Source organism: Balaenoptera ricei, chromosome 19 (assembly GCF_028023285.1).
Source record: "Balaenoptera ricei isolate mBalRic1 chromosome 19, mBalRic1.hap2, whole genome shotgun sequence".
Taxonomy (NCBI): Eukaryota; Metazoa; Chordata; class Mammalia; order Artiodactyla; family Balaenopteridae; genus Balaenoptera; species Balaenoptera ricei.
The window spans coordinates 9,629,326-9,647,107 of NC_082657.1; the positions used below are offsets into that span (position 1 = coordinate 9,629,326).

General features: G+C 51.1%; 2 protein-coding genes across 3 annotated transcripts in view; one reads left to right on the top strand and one right to left on the bottom strand.

Annotated features, from left to right (window-relative positions):
- Positions 1-830: 830 nt before the first annotated feature.
- On the bottom strand, positions 831-8,463 carry FOXA3 (forkhead box A3). 2 transcript variants are annotated; one of them, XM_059904054.1, is made up of 2 exons: positions 8,199-8,463; positions 831-2,486 (listed from the first exon to the last, which is right to left on the bottom strand). In XM_059904054.1, exon 2 carries the CDS (start codon positions 2,454-2,456, stop codon positions 1,500-1,502), a length of 957 nt encoding a protein of 318 aa, XP_059760037.1. In that variant the 5' UTR covers positions 2,457-2,486; positions 8,199-8,463; the 3' UTR covers positions 831-1,499. The 2 variants fall into 2 exon arrangements, with proteins under 2 accessions (XP_059760037.1, XP_059760036.1); XM_059904053.1 differs by lacking the exon at positions 8,199-8,463 and adding an exon at positions 7,846-8,078.
- A 437-nt stretch (positions 8,464-8,900) lies between these two features.
- SYMPK (symplekin scaffold protein) overlaps positions 8,901-17,782 on the top strand; it is a 36,520-nt gene continuing 27,638 nt past the window's right edge. The window contains exons 1-7 of the mRNA XM_059903553.1: positions 8,901-8,986; positions 12,950-13,073; positions 13,216-13,281; positions 14,585-14,638; positions 14,733-14,806; positions 16,496-16,622; positions 17,259-17,508. Of these exons, the coding sequence (XP_059759536.1) occupies positions 12,969-13,073; positions 13,216-13,281; positions 14,585-14,638; positions 14,733-14,806; positions 16,496-16,622; positions 17,259-17,508 (676 nt within the window). The 5' untranslated portion in view covers positions 8,901-8,986; positions 12,950-12,968. The remainder of the gene's footprint in view (positions 8,987-12,949; positions 13,074-13,215; positions 13,282-14,584; positions 14,639-14,732; positions 14,807-16,495; positions 16,623-17,258; positions 17,509-17,782) is intronic.

Consider the following 17,782-nt stretch of genomic DNA (forward strand, 5'->3'; position numbering starts at 1 on the left):
ATAATACACAAACACAGACATACTTCTTAAAAAAAAATACAGACACATGCTGATTCCCAGACATACACATGAAACACAAAATGACCCACAACGCCGATGTAGTCACACGTAGACTCCTTAAGGCAGCAGGTATGTAGACAAATGGACATACAGAGACACACATCCAACAGAGTGAGACCCAGAGGGTCCCAGGGATAGGTGTATAAGAGAACCACACACACAAAACAATAAAGGAAACACGCACACGAGTCTGATATCCCGAGACACCGACAGTAAGCACATACCCAGGGGAGGAACAGACATACAAACTCACACAGTTGAGGGATACAAACAATAGAGAACACCCTGCAGCAGACCACAGGGACCTCAATGGCCGAAGTGATATCCTAGGACCCACAGAGGCACAGGCGCACGCACGCGCACACATGCAAACAGATAAACTAACACACACCCTGTCTCCTTCAATTAGCACCCTGTTCGTCCCTTCTCCTCCTCCCTAGCTTAACCAAAAATCGAGCAGCCCCTGGGCTCCCTGAACCCTGGCGCTAGAGGCATGTGTCTGGAGAGTGGGGGTAGGGAGATGGCCTTGGTCACTGCAGAGCCACCTCCGCCTGCTGCCCTGGCCCCACTGCTGCAGGGGCTGCTATCTGTGAGCAAACTGTCCTTGGGGTCAGGGACAGCAAAGAGCCAAAGGTCAGGTCGATGCCTCCCCCAGCCCTTCCCCCAGAGGCAGCCAGCTCTTGGGGGCAGGAAGGAGAGGGGGACAGGGGACAGCAATTCAGGTGTTCAAGCCTCACAGGGCCCACTCGCCAAGGAAAAGAGACATGCAATGAGAGGCAGAAATGGTGCCTTTAATGGTCATACACAGCCAGTATCCCGCTTCCCAGGCAAGAACCAGACTTCAGTAGAAATTCCCCACACCCTAACCAGTCCTTTCTGGTTTCTCCTGGACCGGAGCGGGGGATGGGCTCCAGGAAAAAACCGAGGAGTATCCTCATCGCCATCCCTCACTCAACTCACACCAGAGACAGTGGTGACATGGCCAGCACAGGGGCTGTTGGTGGCCACCATGATGCACAGTGGTACACTGGTTATGTCAGCCAGTCAAGATGGTGGCGATCACAGCACCCAGTGGGCCAGCGTCACCATCACGTCCAAAGGCTCAGCCAAGGGGATGTGCATCACGGCGCCCAAAGGGCCAACCAAGATGTCATCCCAGATGGTGGCCATCAGGACACCCAATAGATCAACCAATAACATCAATCAACATGGCAGTCTTCACAGTACTCAACGGGCCCACCAAGATGTCAATGGCAGTTATCACAGTAGCCAGTGGATCAACACAATGCCCACAGAGAGGGCAGTCACCGCAGTGAGTAACAGACCGGCCAGGATGTGAACTGACAGGACAAGCAAGGTGTCCCCAGGAGAATCAGGCCCCGAGAGCCTGACGGTGTGAGCTACCGCCATACCCCACCCACCACGCCCCCACCCCCCTGCTAGGACGCGTTAAGCAGAGAGCGGGAATAGAGGCCCTGGTAGTAGATCCCAGGCTCCCCACCCTCCGCCCCATAGCCCCCAAATCCCACGTCCAGTTTGGGAGGTGCTGGTGGTGTCTGTTCCGACATCAGGTTGTTGATGGAGAAAGGGTGGTTGAAGTTGTAGGGTGCATCCAGCTTCAGCTCCCCCGGGAGCTCCAGGCCAGTGAAGTAGGGTGTGGAGGAAGGGGGTGAGCCACAGTCCAGAGTCCCCACATCTTCCCCACCCTGGGCCTCAGGTTCGGGGGCTGGAGGCTGGGCCTGCGGCGGAGAGGCGACTGTGGCAGCAGGGGTGGTGGTCGACGAGGCTGACCCCGCACTGTTCCTGGAGGCGGAGGTCCCGCCGCCCCCTTTCTTCACCTTCTCCTCCAGCTTGAAGCGCTTCTGGCGGCGCAGGTAGCAGCCATTCTCAAACATGTTACCTGAGCTGGGGTGCAGGGCCCAGTAGGAACCCTTGCCCGGCTTGTCTGGAGAGCGCGCCACCTTGACGAAGCAGTCGTTGAAAGACAGCGAGTGGCGGATGGAGTTCTGCCAGCGCTGCTGGTTCTCCCGGTAGTAGGGGAAGAGGTCCATGATCCACTGGTAGATCTCGCTCAGGGTCAGCATCTTGCCCGGCGCCTGCTGGATGGCCATGGTGATGAGCGAGATGTAGGAATATGGCGGCTTGGCATGTGCCAAGGGCCGCCGGTACCCTTTCGGCATCTCCTTCCCATGCACCAGCCCTGGTCCCGGGCCCCCATACCCTGAGCTGCTGCCGCCACCACCGCTGGCACCCAGGCCTGGGAAGGTGGGCCCCAGGGGTGCTGTGGGCGCTGGGGGCGCCAGGGGTCCAGTGGGCAGTGGGGAGGCAGGGAGCCCCCCCGGTGGGTAGGGAGAGCTCAGAGGGTTCAGGGTCATGTAGGAGTTGAGGGGGGCCATGGTGGGTACTGGGGTCACCGGAGAGTAGACCTATCGGGAAAGAAAGAGAAACGGCGAGTGGTGAGTCTCTACTCTGTTGGTAAGCAAAGGGTCACTGGACCCATTGTGTGTCCATCTGTCTGTCTGTCTTGCCTCCTCTGTAAACAGCTGTCAGTTGAAGTCTCTCCCTTTCCCCCCTCCTCATGCACCTCCCTCCCTGACCCCATCCCCCCACGCTCCCATATACTGAAGCTCACGCTTTAAGTGGTTCTCAAAGTGTGATCCAGGACACCCTGGGGAGTCTCCAAGACTTTTTTAGGGTATCCATGAGGTCAAAACTATTTTCATATAATGAAAGTTATAAGATATGACTAGCCTTTTTCACTCTCTTTCCCTCATGAGCGTAGAGTTTTCTAGAGGCCACATGACAGGTGATATTGCAATAGACCAAATGTAGAAGCAGCTAGGAAAATGCAGCTGTCTTCTACTGAACCAGACACTAAAGAGATCTGCAAAAATGTAACTGTGCCACTCCTCTCACTAAATGTTTTGAAATGGTTATTTTAATAAAAATATATTGCTTATACTAACACATTGTTGCTATTTTAAAATGAAGTAATGCCTATTTTTAAAACGCCTCAGTTTTAATTTTGAATGCTGTTAACAATCACTATAACCCCAATCAATAAAAACTGTTTGGGGTCCTCAATAATTTTAAGAGTGTGGACTTCCCTGGTGGTGCAGTGGTTAAGAATCTGCCTGCCAATGCAGGGGACACGGGTTCGAGCCCTGGTCTGGGAAGATCCCACGTTCCACAGAGCAGCTAAGCTCATGTGCCACAACTACTGAGCCTGCGCTCTAGAGGCCGCGAGCCACAACTACTGAGCCCATGCGCCGCAACTACTGAAGCCCGTGCGCAACTACTGAAGCCCGTGCTCTGCAACAAAAGAAGCCACCGCAATGAGAAGCCCACGCGCCGCAACGAAGAGTAGCCCCCGCTCGCCGCAACTAGAGAAAGCCCGCGCGCAGCAAGGAAGACCCAACGCAGGCAAAATAATAACTTTAAGAGTGTAAAGAGGTCCTGAGACAAAAAAAAAAAATCAAGAACTGCTGATTTATCTAATAATGGAACCTATGTGTGTACTTTTTTTTTTGATGTGGACCATTTTTAAAGTCTTTATTGAATTTCTTACAATATTGTTTCTGTTTTATGTTTTGGTTTTTTGGTTGCGAGGCATGTGGGATCTCAGCTCCCCCACCAGGGATTGAACCTGCACTCCCTGCATTGGAAGGCGAAGTCTTAACCACTGGACTGCCAGGGAAGTCCCTATATGTGTACTCTTGTCCATCTAGCCATCATCTTTTAGGTTATACAATTACAGTTTTTATAGGTCAAAAGCATTTGTAAATCAGAACTCACATATTTCTACCTAATATATGTCATCTATTATATATCATCAAATCTAAGACATCACTTCGTAAGCTGCAGTATTATTTTAAGTATCAATAAGAATGGAAAAAAACACTGTCAATTATAATCCCTAGACACCATTGACTGTAAAACCCATTCCATTTTCAGATATGTTCAAATGGGGGGAAAATGTGCCTCTTAGCTCAGTGAAATACAGTAGACATTGCTATATCCTTGTAAGTAACTATATAATCTCTCAGTTATTCAATATTTCTTGGCCTACTCTGTGCCGGCACTGCTCCAGGCACTTCACAGCAAAGGTCCGCTTTCATCTTTACAACCACACTATGGGGGAGGCACTATCATGACACCCATTTTACAGCTGAGCAAGCTGAGGATCAGAGAGGTTGTCCAGGGGTCACACAACAAGGAAGGAAAAGAACGGGGATTCTGAATCCAGGCAGTCTGGCTCCAGATCGGTGCTCTGGACCAAGCTATAAAAGCAGTGACCAAGACAGACTGAAATGCCTGCCCTCAGGGAGCTGTCAGTCTAGCAGGAAGTGAACAAGATAAGCAAGGAAAATAGGAAGCATGGTGGATGGTTATTTCTCTTTCTGTGTGCATTTACCCCTTTCATCCCCTGTCTTCCATCCTTTCTCTGTCAATCTTCCATCTGCCTGTCTGCCCCGCTCCCTCCCCATGAGGGAGGGTGGTCTCATGGCACTGGGGGCGGTGCTATAGCTCTGGTGGGAGCCACCTCTGCTATGAATCAGTGTGTCCCATCTCATTCCCTTGTCACTTAAGTGTCTGCACGTCCAAAGGTCCAGAGAGAAAAGGGAAATGCCAGGGTCACTCAGGGAGTCAGGGGCAGGTGGTAACCAACCCAGGTCTGCGTTCTAGTAGAGAAACTCTCCCCTCTCTCTTTCACATGACTGTCCAGGTAGTTCTTTTCTCCTATGACGCTGAATCTCCCTGTGGCTCTGTGTGTATCTGTCCATCTCCTTCCCTGTCTCAGTACCTCTATACTCCTTCCCTCACCCCCTCCCCACGTCTGTCTCTCTCCCCTCCCCACGCTCTCTCCCTTTATCTCTCCCTGTCTCTCTCTGTCCTCGTCTTTCTCTCCCTCATCTCCCCCGCCTCTGCCTTTCTTTCCTTGCGACTCTCCCATACCCCATCTCTCTCTCCCTCTGTCCCCCCCTCCTCATCTCTCGCATCTCTTTCTCCCTGCCTTGGCACTCTCTCTCTCTGTCTCTCTCTACCCCACTCCTCTCCCACCCTGTTCTTTCTTTCCCCTTCAGCACGTCTTTGCATCTCTCTGCCCCTTGCTTCAGCACCACCATCTCCCCAGAAGTCTCACATTGAAATTGGAGCCACAGCTACTCCCCTCCCCCACGCACTGGTCTCCCCCCACCCCCCCACCCCGCCCCGGTTTGGCTGGTTCTCGCCCCTCCCTAAGAGTAAGGGAAGAGGGTCCTTCAGAGAGAGGGGAGAAGGCGATGGACTCAGGGGGATCCACAGAGAGGTCCTAAATCCCTCTACAACTCCCTACATTTCTCCAACTCAGTCAGACTCTCCTGTATCACAGAGGAAGACAGACTGGGACCCCAGAGCCCTCCTCTTCTGGCTCCCCATCCACCCGGAAGTCCTCCTTGAGGTCTGACCTCAAGCACTCCAGCTGCCCTAATCCACCCTAGGCTTTCACATGCCTGGAGCTGGGATGAACCCCCAGTGTCCGGGTCTGAACCGGATCTCCCCAGCGAGGGCGGGGCTGAGATTGGGGGGAAGCCCTCAGGGGACCTGCATGCCCACCCCAGGAGGCTGGAATTTCTCCCCTTTCATTTCCTTATTGTCTCTGGAGGAGGGTGTGACAGGGAGAAGAAGGAGGCAGTGTGAAGCTACAAGCTACTTTCTAACTCTGGTCCCAGCCTAGGACCTCAAGCGGCTCCCTCCACACGCCAAGAGGCTTTAGGTTTTCCACCTCTAAAATTGGGGGGCAGTTGGACCAGCTGATCTGTGAGAACCAGAGGCCAGTGGCGATGCCTTAGGGCAATAACTTTCCAGTTTCCTTCCAGACAGGGAGCCAGCTTGGGGAGGTCAACATCACCCCAGCAGGAGTGGGTGGTGGGCAAGAAGTAGTTTGGGGGCCCCTTCAGTTCTCAGTTGCTGAGTGAGTGCAGATGTTTCTCCCCACATTGTTTTGACCCAGGGGGAGGAGGTCGTTCAGTTGATGGGAAAGCTGAGGAGACCCTCAGACAGTATGTCCACTTCCAGCCCCCTATATGTCAACTCTTCCAAAATATGCCCCCAAATGCTATCTCTAGACTGTCCCTCAATTTCAGAGACAATTTCCACACAAATTGTCCCCTACTAAATGTCAGGTTTTGCCCCGAATAATGACTCCTTCAGCCTAGACCCCCTCAATTTACTTCTTAAGATATGCCTCCAAAACACTGATTTGTAGTTGGTACCCTTAAATCAGGTCCCCAGACTCTGAACTATGTGGGGGGGGTTCAGCCGGGATCCCCCAATACCTGGGAGTCTCCACCTCCAACCTGGTCTCTGCCTTCCCCACCATATAACTGACATCTCCAGCTGCCCAGGCTCCACCTCTCAACACTCCCAATCCCTTCCCTGCACCACCCCACGTGCACCTCACACCTCCACAGCCCCAGGACTGGCCCCTCCTGGGCACCTTGCCAAGCCCCGTAGGCCTGGGTATCCAGGAGTCTCACCCTACAGCTTCAAACCCCAGACCCAGGACTCAGGCACTCTGGGGCCCCTGTAAACCCCAGACCTTGGTCTCTTTGGAGAACTCAACCATTGCAGTCCCATACCCCACCTCAAGCCCACAGTCCCCTTCCATCAGAAACCCAGGTATCCAGACCTCCATAACCCTCTGACTAGGACCCCTCCACTTCACAATGTTGACAAGGGAGAGAGCACGCTCAGGAGAAGGAGTCCTTGCAGCAAGAGGAATGGGAGTTAGACCTGGGGAGGGACTTCCCGGCGGCTAGGGTGAGCGAATTAAGATACAGCCCTGCCCCCTACTCCAGGGAAATCTTGTCCGAGATGGGACTGGTGAGGACATTAGCAATTAGTGGAGATTGCTGGAAGGTGGAGTGGGGGCGGGGATGGGGGGGTGCGAAATCTGAAACCCTCCAGACTCCAACAAGGAGAATCCCTGCTGAGGGTCTCTGATAACAATTAAACCACTGAAGTTCAGCTGGGAGGGGTGAGGGTCATTAGTAGGGATGGGGCGCTGGGGTGGAGACCGACCCCTCCACTGCCAATGCTGTTGCCGACATGCCCTGATCTCAGGATCCCGACTCTGACCCCTATCTATCCGAGCCCCAACTCTTAAATCACCTGTTATTTCACACTCCCCAGACCAAGCTTCATCTCTGATCACCTTCATCTCTTACACCCGAGCACCAGCCCCCATTTCTGACTTTGACGTAGTCGCAGCCCCAATCCTTATCCCGGAACCCCAATTCTTATTTCTACCCCAGACCCCCATCTTTAACACTAATTTCTAGTCATGAGCTCCCAGCTCAGATTTCTCTCAATGGTGACCTCCCTCTCCCATCTCTTAGTCCCTTATATTTTCCCCAGTTTTGAACCCCATTTCCTAATCCCCCAGCTCTGTCCGTATCCCGGAGTTCTGAGTCTTATCTTTGGTCTGTTAATTTTAATTCCTTGTACTTTGGGTCCCTGACACTCAGCCCTCACATTTAAGCTATGACTTGACCCTTGCCTAAATCTTCCTGACTCCCGTTTAAGCCCTCACTCTGACTAGCCTGCCTAAACCGCGCTCCCATGCATTGTCCCCCGTCCCTGACTCCTACACCTGGTCACCGTGTCTCTAGTTCCTCCGCTCCCCAATTCTATTTGGAGCCCCCACTTGAGTCCACACCCCGGTCCTTGCCCCCATTTAGGCCCGCACCCTGATTCCTGCCCCCCCCCCCCCCACTTCCCGCTCCGCCATCCCCGAGGACACACCTCGCCCGCCTCCGGGTAGTAGCTCCACTCGGCCAGGTCATGGGCCTCCATCTTCACCGAGCCCAGCATCCCCCGGGCCTGCGCCCCCACCCGCCCCCGCTCCGGCCCGGGGGGGAACCAAGCGCTTCGGATCTCTCAGCCGGCACGGCCTGAGTTCCGACCGGCGCCCGTCTGTCCGACCGCCCAGGGTCCCAGCCTTCCCGGGCGCCGCGGGAGGCGGCCACGCTTTATAGCCGGGACACCCCCCCCACCCCCCCGCCCTCGCCCTCGCCCGCCCTGGGCTCCCCTCCCGCCTCCCCGAGGGCGGTGCGCCCGGACTGGGGCGCCCCCTGCGGGATTGCGAGGAGACAGACCTCAGGCGCCGGGAGCCGCAGCCCGGGGACGCGAGAGCTGGAGATGGCTGACGAGTGAGGAGCTACAGGTGGGAGACATTGCTGATACTAAAAGCCTCGAGGGCAGAACTCTAGGGCCCTTCTATCCAGGGGGTTTCATCATCTCGACAGGAGCAGGCGAACAGAGCCCTGCAAGACTGCCGCGGAGGAAAGGAGGCTCAGAGCCGAGTGGTCTCCAGGGGTCCCGATGTGTTACTATAAGAACCTGTAGGAGCTCCTCGAAACCACATTTCCCATTGGACGGACTGGAAGACTGAAGCTTCTGATAGCTGGAAATGCTCCATACTGTGTAAATGGTCAGGATCAAGGGTTGAGGGGATCGAGGCCTCTGCTCAGACCCCGCTGAGGAAACAGACCACCTTCCAGACCTACGAGCTTCGCCTCCCGGACTCTCCACTCTCTCTAACACCTGCCGTCCAGGGACCCAGAACTACTGTGAACTCCATTTCCCAGAAGCCTCTATCCCCCTTTCCTTCCGGACCCCGTCAAAGGACTACATTTCCCAGGAGGCATGGCTCCCGAAAGCCGGAAATGAAGGGCTGTCCCGGCGTCGTAGGGGGCGGAGAGCGGAAGGCCGGTCGCGCGGCAGAAGGTAGGGGCGGGGTACTGCCGCAGAGTGGACTCCATTTCCCAGCGACCCTCCGTGCACGGCGCGTGCGCAGTGTCACGGCGACGAGCGGAAGATGGCGGTGGCGTCTGTGAAGAGGCGCTGCTGAGGGGGCGCGAGGGGGACGGAGGCCTGAGCCGTGGTGAGAGGGGGGGCGGCGTGGGGGCCCGGGGACGAAGGGAGGAAGGACCCTGAAAGGGCAGGGGCGCTGCCGGGGGGAGTGGGGACGCTTAGAGGGGAAGGGAGCAGTGACGCTCGGGACCCCAGTTTCTTCCCCAGTTCTGGACCCTCCCGTGGCTCCCCAGTGCCCTCAGGGCAAAGTTCCAACGTGGCCCCCAAGGCGCGTCCGCCCCGCTGGCCTCAGCTCTGCCTCTTTGCTCGTTCCTCACGTCGCACGGCTGCACTGGCCTTTAGGTTCCTGAGACTCGCCATACGCCTTCCCGCCTCAGGCTTTTTGCACATGCCGTCCCCTATGTCTGCAACATCCTTTCACTCATTCCGCCTGGCTGACTCCCATTCATTTTTCGGGTCTCGGCACCAACGTCACTTCCTCTGCGAAGCCCTCCTTTCCCGCTCTCCGTCCCGAAGTCCGCCTCTTAAACGCTCTTATAGGTTCCTGTGCCTTTCCTTCATGTCACTTGGCGGGGGGGGGGGGGGGGGGGCGGTCTCATTTGTTATTGGACCTTTATTTGTGTGGCTCTTTAGTTATGTCTGTGACCATGAGCTCCATGGAGGCAGGGAGGTGTGTGTTGGTCACCGACGTGTTTCCCAGCACAGCGCGGTCACGCCGAAAACTCCCAGTTAATGTTCGTTGAATGATGAAAGATTTTCGTGGGGCCACTCTGTGTATATGCGGGGAGTCGTCATATTCCCAGGTGGGAGTGGGGCGGTGGGACCGGGAGGGAAGGGGAACCAATGATTGTTGGTAATAGCAAAAGACTACAAACACCCCAAATGTTCTTTAGTAGGGAGACTGGCAGAGGAGAAACACAGATAACAGCCACATAATAAAATATCATGCAGCTGTAAAAAGGAATGAGGGAAGGGGGGCAAAAAAGGAATGAAATATAGAGAGTGGGTTCCAGCATATATTAAGTGAAAAGCGAAATGAAATACAGTGTTTATCATACGCTCCCTTTTTACAGAAGAAAAGGAAATATGTATATAACGTTTAAAAAATAAAGAAAGAAACCAAAAAGTGGAAGAGGAAGAACATGGTAAAAAGTTTGGGTGGATCACTGTGAAAGGTTCATCGTGAAAAAGTTCACTGTGTTCTGATGGGAAACAGCAGTATACTGGATTGTTGGGAACGGACCTAGCAGGGGGAAGCAGTTCCTTTAGAGAGGCAGTCCAGCACAGCAGTGAGAAGGCTGGATTCTGCAGCCATACTGCTAGGTCTACATCTTACAGGTTGTGAGCCTTTGATCAAGTGACTTTTACCTCCTTGGACTTCAAATTTCCTCATCTGTAAAATGGAAATTAAAAATAGTCCTTAGCTTGGAATCTAGAAAAATGGTACAGATGAACCTGTTTGCAAGGCAGAAATAGAGACACAGATGCAGAGAACAAACGTATGGACACCAAGTGGGGGGGACGAGGGGGTGGGATGAATTGGGAGCTTGGGATTGACATATACACAGTAATATGTATAAAATAGATAACTAATGAGAACCTGCTGTAGAGCACAGGGAACTCCACTTCACTTCGCTGTACAGTAGAAACTGATGCAACACTGTAAAACAACTATACCCCCATTAAAAAAAAAAACAGTACTTCAAAGAGTTGGTGTTGTGAGGTTTAAATAAGTTACTGTGTGTGTTAGAATTGTGCCCAGCACATATTAAATGTTCAATAAATATTAGCTGTTATTTTTCAAGCATTCTAGAGCCAAAGGGTAGGGATACTAAGCCCAGTGATTGTAGAAGCCCTTCGGCATTCACGCAGGAGATTTTTATTGAATACTTACGAGGTGCCAGCTCTGTTCCGTGCTGGGGATAGAGAAAGTGAACACACACACACACACACACACACACACACACGCACACGCTCACACACATATCTCTGCCCTCATGGAGCTTATAAATATGTAGTGTGTTGATGATAATAAATGCCACGGAGAAAAATAAAGCAACACAGATGGGGACGGAGAGGAAATGGAAATTTGAAATGGGATGCTCAGAGAAGACCTCATGCTGGGATATTTGAGTTGAGACCTGAAGGAAATAAGGAGGGAGGGAGTTGTGCCAGTCTCTGAGGGGAGGGGTATCCCAGGCAGAAAGAAGAGAAGCCCTTGGAGGAGAAGGCTTGGAGGAAGGGGTATGATTGGCATGATGACAAGGAAGCCGGTGTTGCTGGAGCAGGGAGAGCCGAGAGGGAAATGAGGGCAGAAGTAGAAGGGACCAGATCACATAAGATCTTCTAGGTCTTGGTGAGGAGTTGGCTCCGACTCTGAGCAGGATGTGGGGATGACAGGCAGCAGGGAGACTAGGAAGGAGGTTGTTGGATAGTCATTCATTCAGCAGGTACCTGTTGAATAAACTACTGTGTGCAGTAAATCTCTTTTAAAAGATGCACCTTTTTCACCCTCCTCAAATTATTGTTAACAGTTTATGCAGTAGCCTTCTGAAACTAATCTACTCCTCAAAATCATCCTGAGAGGGAAACACTGTTACCATCCCTGTTTGACAGAAGAGGCAGCTGAGACCCAGCTGTTTCTTGCCTCGGGTCATCCTGTGTATACATACACAAACTTGACAAAAGTCAGTTGAATTGTATACATTCTTCTGTGATGCAACAGGCTGTCACTGTCATCTTTTCATGATGATAATACATTGAGATCCAACCTTTTTTTTTTTTTTAACTATATTCTCCCTTTTCTACTTTCTGGTTTCTCCTTTCAGTTTTTTTTTTTTCTTTTTTTAACATATACACATGTTTTCCTTTCTTTTGTAAAAAGGGAGCATACAGTAAACATTGTCTTCACTTTACTTGCTTTTACTTAAAATGTGCTAGAGCCCACTGTTTATCAGTGTATAGAGAGATTTTCCTCATTCCTTTTTTTTTTCCTTCCCTCATTCCTTTTTATAGTTACATAGTGTTTTATTATGTGGATGTATCATAGTTTTTCGGCCAGTCTCCCTACTTGAGAACATTTGTGTTGATAATAGTCTTTTTTTTCTTTTTAATAAATTTATTTATTCATTTTTGGCTGCGTTGGGTCTTCGTTGCTGCACGCGGGCTTTCTCTAGTTGTGGCGAGCCGGGGGTACTCTTTGTTGCGGTGCATGGGCTTCTCATTGCGGTGGCTTCTTTTGTTGCAGAGCACAGGCTCTAGGTACACGGGCTTCAGTAGTTGTGGCTCGCGGGCTCTAGAGCGCAGGCTCAGTAGTTGTGGCGCTCGGGCTTAGTTGCTCCATGGCATGTGGGATCTTCCCGGACCAGGGCTCGAACCCGTGTCCCCTGCATTGGCAGACGGATTCTTAACCACTGCACCATCAGGGAAGCCCGACAATAGTCTTTTGCTATTAGGAATAGTGCTGTAATTCATACCTTTCTTATTTGTTAATTTTGCCAGTGTGACTTTGGGACAGATGCCCAATAGTCCCCCGCCCCCGGCCTTTTAAAGCACAACTCCATAGTAATCCAGAAAATGGCAGAAATATAATTTAATTAGGCCTTCTCTGATGCATTGAGTACTTAACTACGTACAGGACTCTGACTGGCGCTCCTCAGAGCTATGTTTTAGGAAGCTTGCTCTGGTGTCCAGTCCAGAGTACAGCCCTGATGGAGAGACAGGAGGCACTGAGACCAGTGAGGTGGCTGCTCTGTGTTCCTTTGTTCAGTCATTCAGCAGGTGTTTGCGGTCAGCCCGTTATATGTAAAGTACTGGAGGTGAGGCTCGGTACTCCATGAGGTACTGCCTCTGAGCTGGGAGACATCAGTCTCCCCCAAGTTGCATCCTCATGGACACGTACAGTCTGATCCAGACTCTGGAAGGGGGAGGGGCTTCAAAAGACCCAACAGAGACCCAACAGGCTAGAAAGGAGGGTTGAGCCCTTTGCAGCTAGTGAGGTAAGGTGCAGAGCTTGGTCTATCCTCTTCTCCAGGGAGTACCAGGCAGCAACCATGGCAGGCAGCAGCGGGGACAGCGTCACTCGCCGGAGCGTGGCATCACAGTTTTTCACACAAGAGGAGGGGCCGGGCATTGATGGCATGACCACATCAGAGAGAGTGAGTATGGAGAGGGGTTTGGAGTGGGAGGCACAGGCCCTGTCTTTGGGCCATGCACCTCTAGGCGGCAGAACCCAGGGAGCGCCGTCAGGGCTGGGCTGGCAAGGTGAGTACTGTCACATGCCTTTCACCTTCCTTCCAGGTGGTGGATCTCCTCAACCAGGCAGCACTGATCACCAATGATTCAAAGATCACAGTGCTCAAACAGGTGAGGGGAAGGGGGTGATGCTGGGCTAAGCAGGACAAGGGGAGCCAGGATGGGAACCTCTGGAAAAGAAGACACTGGTAATAACACTAGTGTCCACAGTTAAGCACTTGGGATATGCCTGCCATGGTGCTCAGTGCTATTCGGCCACGCTGTCATTTAATTCTCACAAAAACTATGAGGCAGGGTAATTTCTTCCCTGTTTTATAGAGAAAGAAGCAGAGTTTCAGAGCTTAAATTAGCCCAAGGTCACTCTGCTAGCAGCTGGCTGAACTAGGACTTGAATGCTGGATTCCGACTCCAAATTCTATGCTCTTGATCCTCGTATTTGCTCTCTGCCAGGGTCCTATCCAGTGGGGAAGACGTGCAGGTCACCAGACAGTGAGGACCCGGAGTGGGCAGGGATGGGATGGAGGAGCCCAGAGGGGTGTGGAACCCAGAGGGAGCTTCTGACCCAGCCTAGCGGTGGGGAGTCAGGGAGAGCTTTTTAGAAGAGGGGCGTCTGAGCTGAGACCTGGATGATAAGGAGAGAACCAGGCCAAGTGAGAGAGGGAGAGTGTCTTGACCGGAGGGCATAATAGCTTGTACAGAGGCAAAAGAGGGCATGCGGAATTGGGGAGGCAGGTGGAGTTCAGAGGTTGGGAGATCAGGTTGCCTGGGTGAGGACCCCAGTTCTACTTGTTCAGCATGTGGCCTTGGGTAGTCGATTCCACCTCAGCAGTAGAGTGGGGTCCTGATGGGGCGTCCCTCGTGGAGTGGTTGTCAGGGCTGTTCAACAGTGCCTTGGGTCATAGGCAGTGAGCTTCTGTGAGAATGTTTTTGGGAAGGGCTTATTCCAAAGAGCCTGGCAGGTACAAGGGCCTCAGAAAATGTGTTCTCATTGTCATAAAATGCCTGATGAATTGTGACAGTTGAGTGGGGAGTAGAAACAGAAGGAGAGTGGAGAGAATTGCTGGGTGAGCCTCAGGAAGGTAGGAGTCCTACAGCACTTCCCTCTTTTCTTTAGCCTCCATCTGTAACACGTACTCACTATCCACCAGGACCTGTGCCCTGTAGCATCTTATTATTGAAGCCTCACAACAGCCCTATAAGTTGTTGTTTACGATTCCCATTTTACAGAAGAGCAAACTGAGACTCAGGGGAAGCCACTTGCCCAGGCCATGGTAGGAGTGGCAGAGCCAGGATTTGAACTGAGCTTATCTGCTGCCTACCCCTGTGCTGTTTTCTCCTGCATGTTCCTGTCTGCACTGATTGGACCCTGGTTTTATATGTGTGTTCCTCCTTCCCATCCCCAATCTCCTTCCAGGTCCAGGAACTGATCATCAACAAAGATCCCACACTACTGGACAACTTCCTGGATGTGAGTGACTGACAGGAGAGAAAGGGTGTGGGTGTAGGGATAAGGGAATGGATCCTGGTGCAACTCTGACCTACCTTCTTCCTGACCTTGGCAGGAGATCATCGCTTTCCAAGCAGACAAGTCCATTGAAGTGCGCAAGTTTGTCATCGGCTTCATCGAGGAGGCATGGTATGGGGCGGTGCAGGGAGGCCCTGGGAGCACCCCTGCTGGAGTCAGCCTCCTTGGCGCCTGGCCCTGCCCTGAGAGTCTTGCCCTCTGCTTCTCAGACCCATTCTCCCTCCCATGCACAGTGATTCCCCAGCAAATATTTAATAAGGTCGAAATCTTGGACTCATCCACAATTCCTCTACTTCTCCCACACTTCACATCTGCATCATCAGTAAGGACTATCGGCTCTACCTTCAAATTGTAAACAGCATCTGACAATTTTTGAGCTACTTCCCTTGCTGTACTAAATACTTTACCTACTTTGTTATTCGATCCTCAAAATAACACTGGATTATTTGTTTGGCACATTTAACTGAAGACAGAACTGTGACTCAGAGAGGTGAAGTGAGTTTCCTAAGGTCACACAGCCAGTATGTGGCCGTGCTGGGATTTTAACCCGTGTCCATAACACCATTGCCCAAATTCTCAGTCTCCACCTTTTACTGGGAGAATTTTTTTTTTCAGTTGAGGTATAGCTGATTTATAATATTATATTAGTTTCAGGTATACAACATAGTGATTCAAATTTTTTATACATTATATTCTACTTAAAGTTATTGTAAAATATTGGCTATATTCCCTGTGGTGTACAATATATCCTTGTAGTTTATTTATTTTATACATAGTAGTTTGTACCTCTTAATCCCCCTACCCCTATCTTGCCCCTCCTCCCTTCCCTCTCCCCGTTGGTAACCACTAGTTTTGTCCTTTTTTTTTTTTTTTTTTTTTAAGGTATAGTTGATTTACAATATTATATTAATTTCAGGTATACAACATAGTGATTCAGAATTTTTATAGATTATTACTGGGACAATTTGTGGTAAGTTTTCTGAGTTTGCCAAAAAACTTTTTGTTCGACAGATACGTATCACATAACTGCTATGTGCCAGGCATTTGTGTCAGACTGTAGGACTGTAACAGTGAATAAAAACAGGTATCGTTCCTGCCTTCATGTAGCTGACAGCTGAGTTTCATATTTTTGACTGATTAGCTTAATAATTAAATTCAGATTGTAACGTGTTATGAAAATACACATTCTGAGCTCTAGGTGTAGCATTGAATTTATTCATTCACTGAATAAATATTTATTGAAGGCCTTTCATTTTTTCCTTCAACAAAAAATGAGACTCTGCTAGTACTCAGACTAGAAAGGGTCCCCCACTTTCAGAGCCCTCAGACTTAGGTAAACAAATTAGTAAACAAAACCAGTGATTACATAAAGCAGAGTGCTTTAAAGTAATAATGGCTAGTATCTATTGAATGCTTTCTATGCTGTTCTAAGAACTTTACATGTGTTGTTGCAGTTTTCACAGCAAGCCTTGAGGTAGGAACTATTCTAAATGAGACACAGTTGCTTATCCAGATTTACAGTTGTCTGGCTCTGCTGCCCCTTATGTGAACAGCAGGGCCCTAATAATAAAGAACAGTGGGGGTTACGGGACCAACCTAGACAGTGTTCGCGGGCAGCTCTGTCTGAAGGTGCCAGGCATTGTTCTCAGCTTCCAGCTGTGCTGGCAAACAAGAAAGGTGCCCACCTCCGTTCCAATCTCCTGACACACTGACCCTGATTTACCTTTCCTTGTGGACCCCAGGCTCCCATCACCTGCCCAAAGACCACCTTGACCGTGCCCTTTTTCCTCCATCCCCTAGCAAGCGAGACATTGAGTTACTGCTGAAACTGATCGCAAATCTCAACATGCTCTTGAGAGATGAGAATGTGAATGTGGTGAAGAAGGCCATCCTCACCATGACTCAGCTCTACAAGGTGGCCCTGCAGGTAAGAGCTCCCTCCCCACCTGGGGCTGTCCCCGCCTGACAGGTCTCATTTACAGACTCATCTGTTATAGTTCAAAACCAGCGTCAGATCAGATTCGTTATGAGCAAGACGTGCTGTTGATCTTTAGGAAAAGACAACAAAGGGGTTCTAATGTCTAATGGTCAGGGAGTTGCCATTAACCCATCCTTCCATCCATCTGTGCATTCATTTGTGCATTCAACAAACATTCCCTGAGTACCTCCTTTGTGACCAAGATGGGCCAGCCAGGTCCACACTGTGGTGTGATGTACATTAACATTAATGAAAGGAATGAATCCATTTAATCTCTGCCACCACCTTGTGAGGTTGGCACTGTTGTTCCTTTGGCTTCCTTAAGATCTGAGTCTTCATCACTCTCGGTTGTCGCTATCTGTGAACCTCATGAGGGCAGGACCAGACCTGGCTTGGTCACCACTGGGTCCTGTCCCCAGCATCACCTAGCATGGGGCCAGAGACAGAGTTGTAACTCAGTGAACATTTCTCCAGTGAATGTATTCATCATCATTTATGGATCTCTGGGAGTTGGTGGAGTTGGTGATTGATGTCTTTTCCCCATCTGTCTGTCCGTCTGTCCATCCCTCCCTGGCCCACTCGCAGTGGATGGTGAAGTCACGGGTGATCAGCGAGCTCCAGGAAGCCTGCTGGGATATGGTGTCTGCCATGGCTGGGGACATCATCCTACTGTTGGACTCTGACAATGACGGCATCCGTACCCATGCCATCAAGTTTGTGGAGAGCCTCATTGTCACCCTGTCGCCCCGCATGGCTGACTCGGAGGTGCCCCGACGCCAGGAGCACGACATCAGCCTGGACCGCATCCCTCGTGACCATCCCTATATCCAGTACAGTGAGTGCCACCTATCAGCTGGTGCCATTTGTCAGTCACTGCACTGGCTCCCTTCCTCTCCTTCTCCCCCTCACCCCCTTTTTTCTTGGTTTTTCATTTCTGGAGTCAGTTTAAAACAGTGCTTAAGAGCCCTGATGCTAGGTTCAAATCTCAGTGTTACCACTTACTCATGTGAGCTTGGGCAAGTTACTCCTCTCTGAACTTTATCTTCTTTTTGTAAAATGGAGGTGATAGTAGTACCCCTTTCACAGGTTTGTTGGGAGGTTCCATGAAG

Coding starts and splice junctions, on each gene's coding strand:
- FOXA3 (XM_059904053.1), bottom strand. CDS start 7,914: ATGCTGGGCTCGGTGAAGATGGAGGCCCATGACCTGGCCGAGTGGAGC. Junction 2,487..7,845: donor ACTACCCGGAGGCGGGCGAG/GTGTGTCCTCGG, acceptor CTTTCCCGATAG/GTCTACTCTCCGGTGACCCC.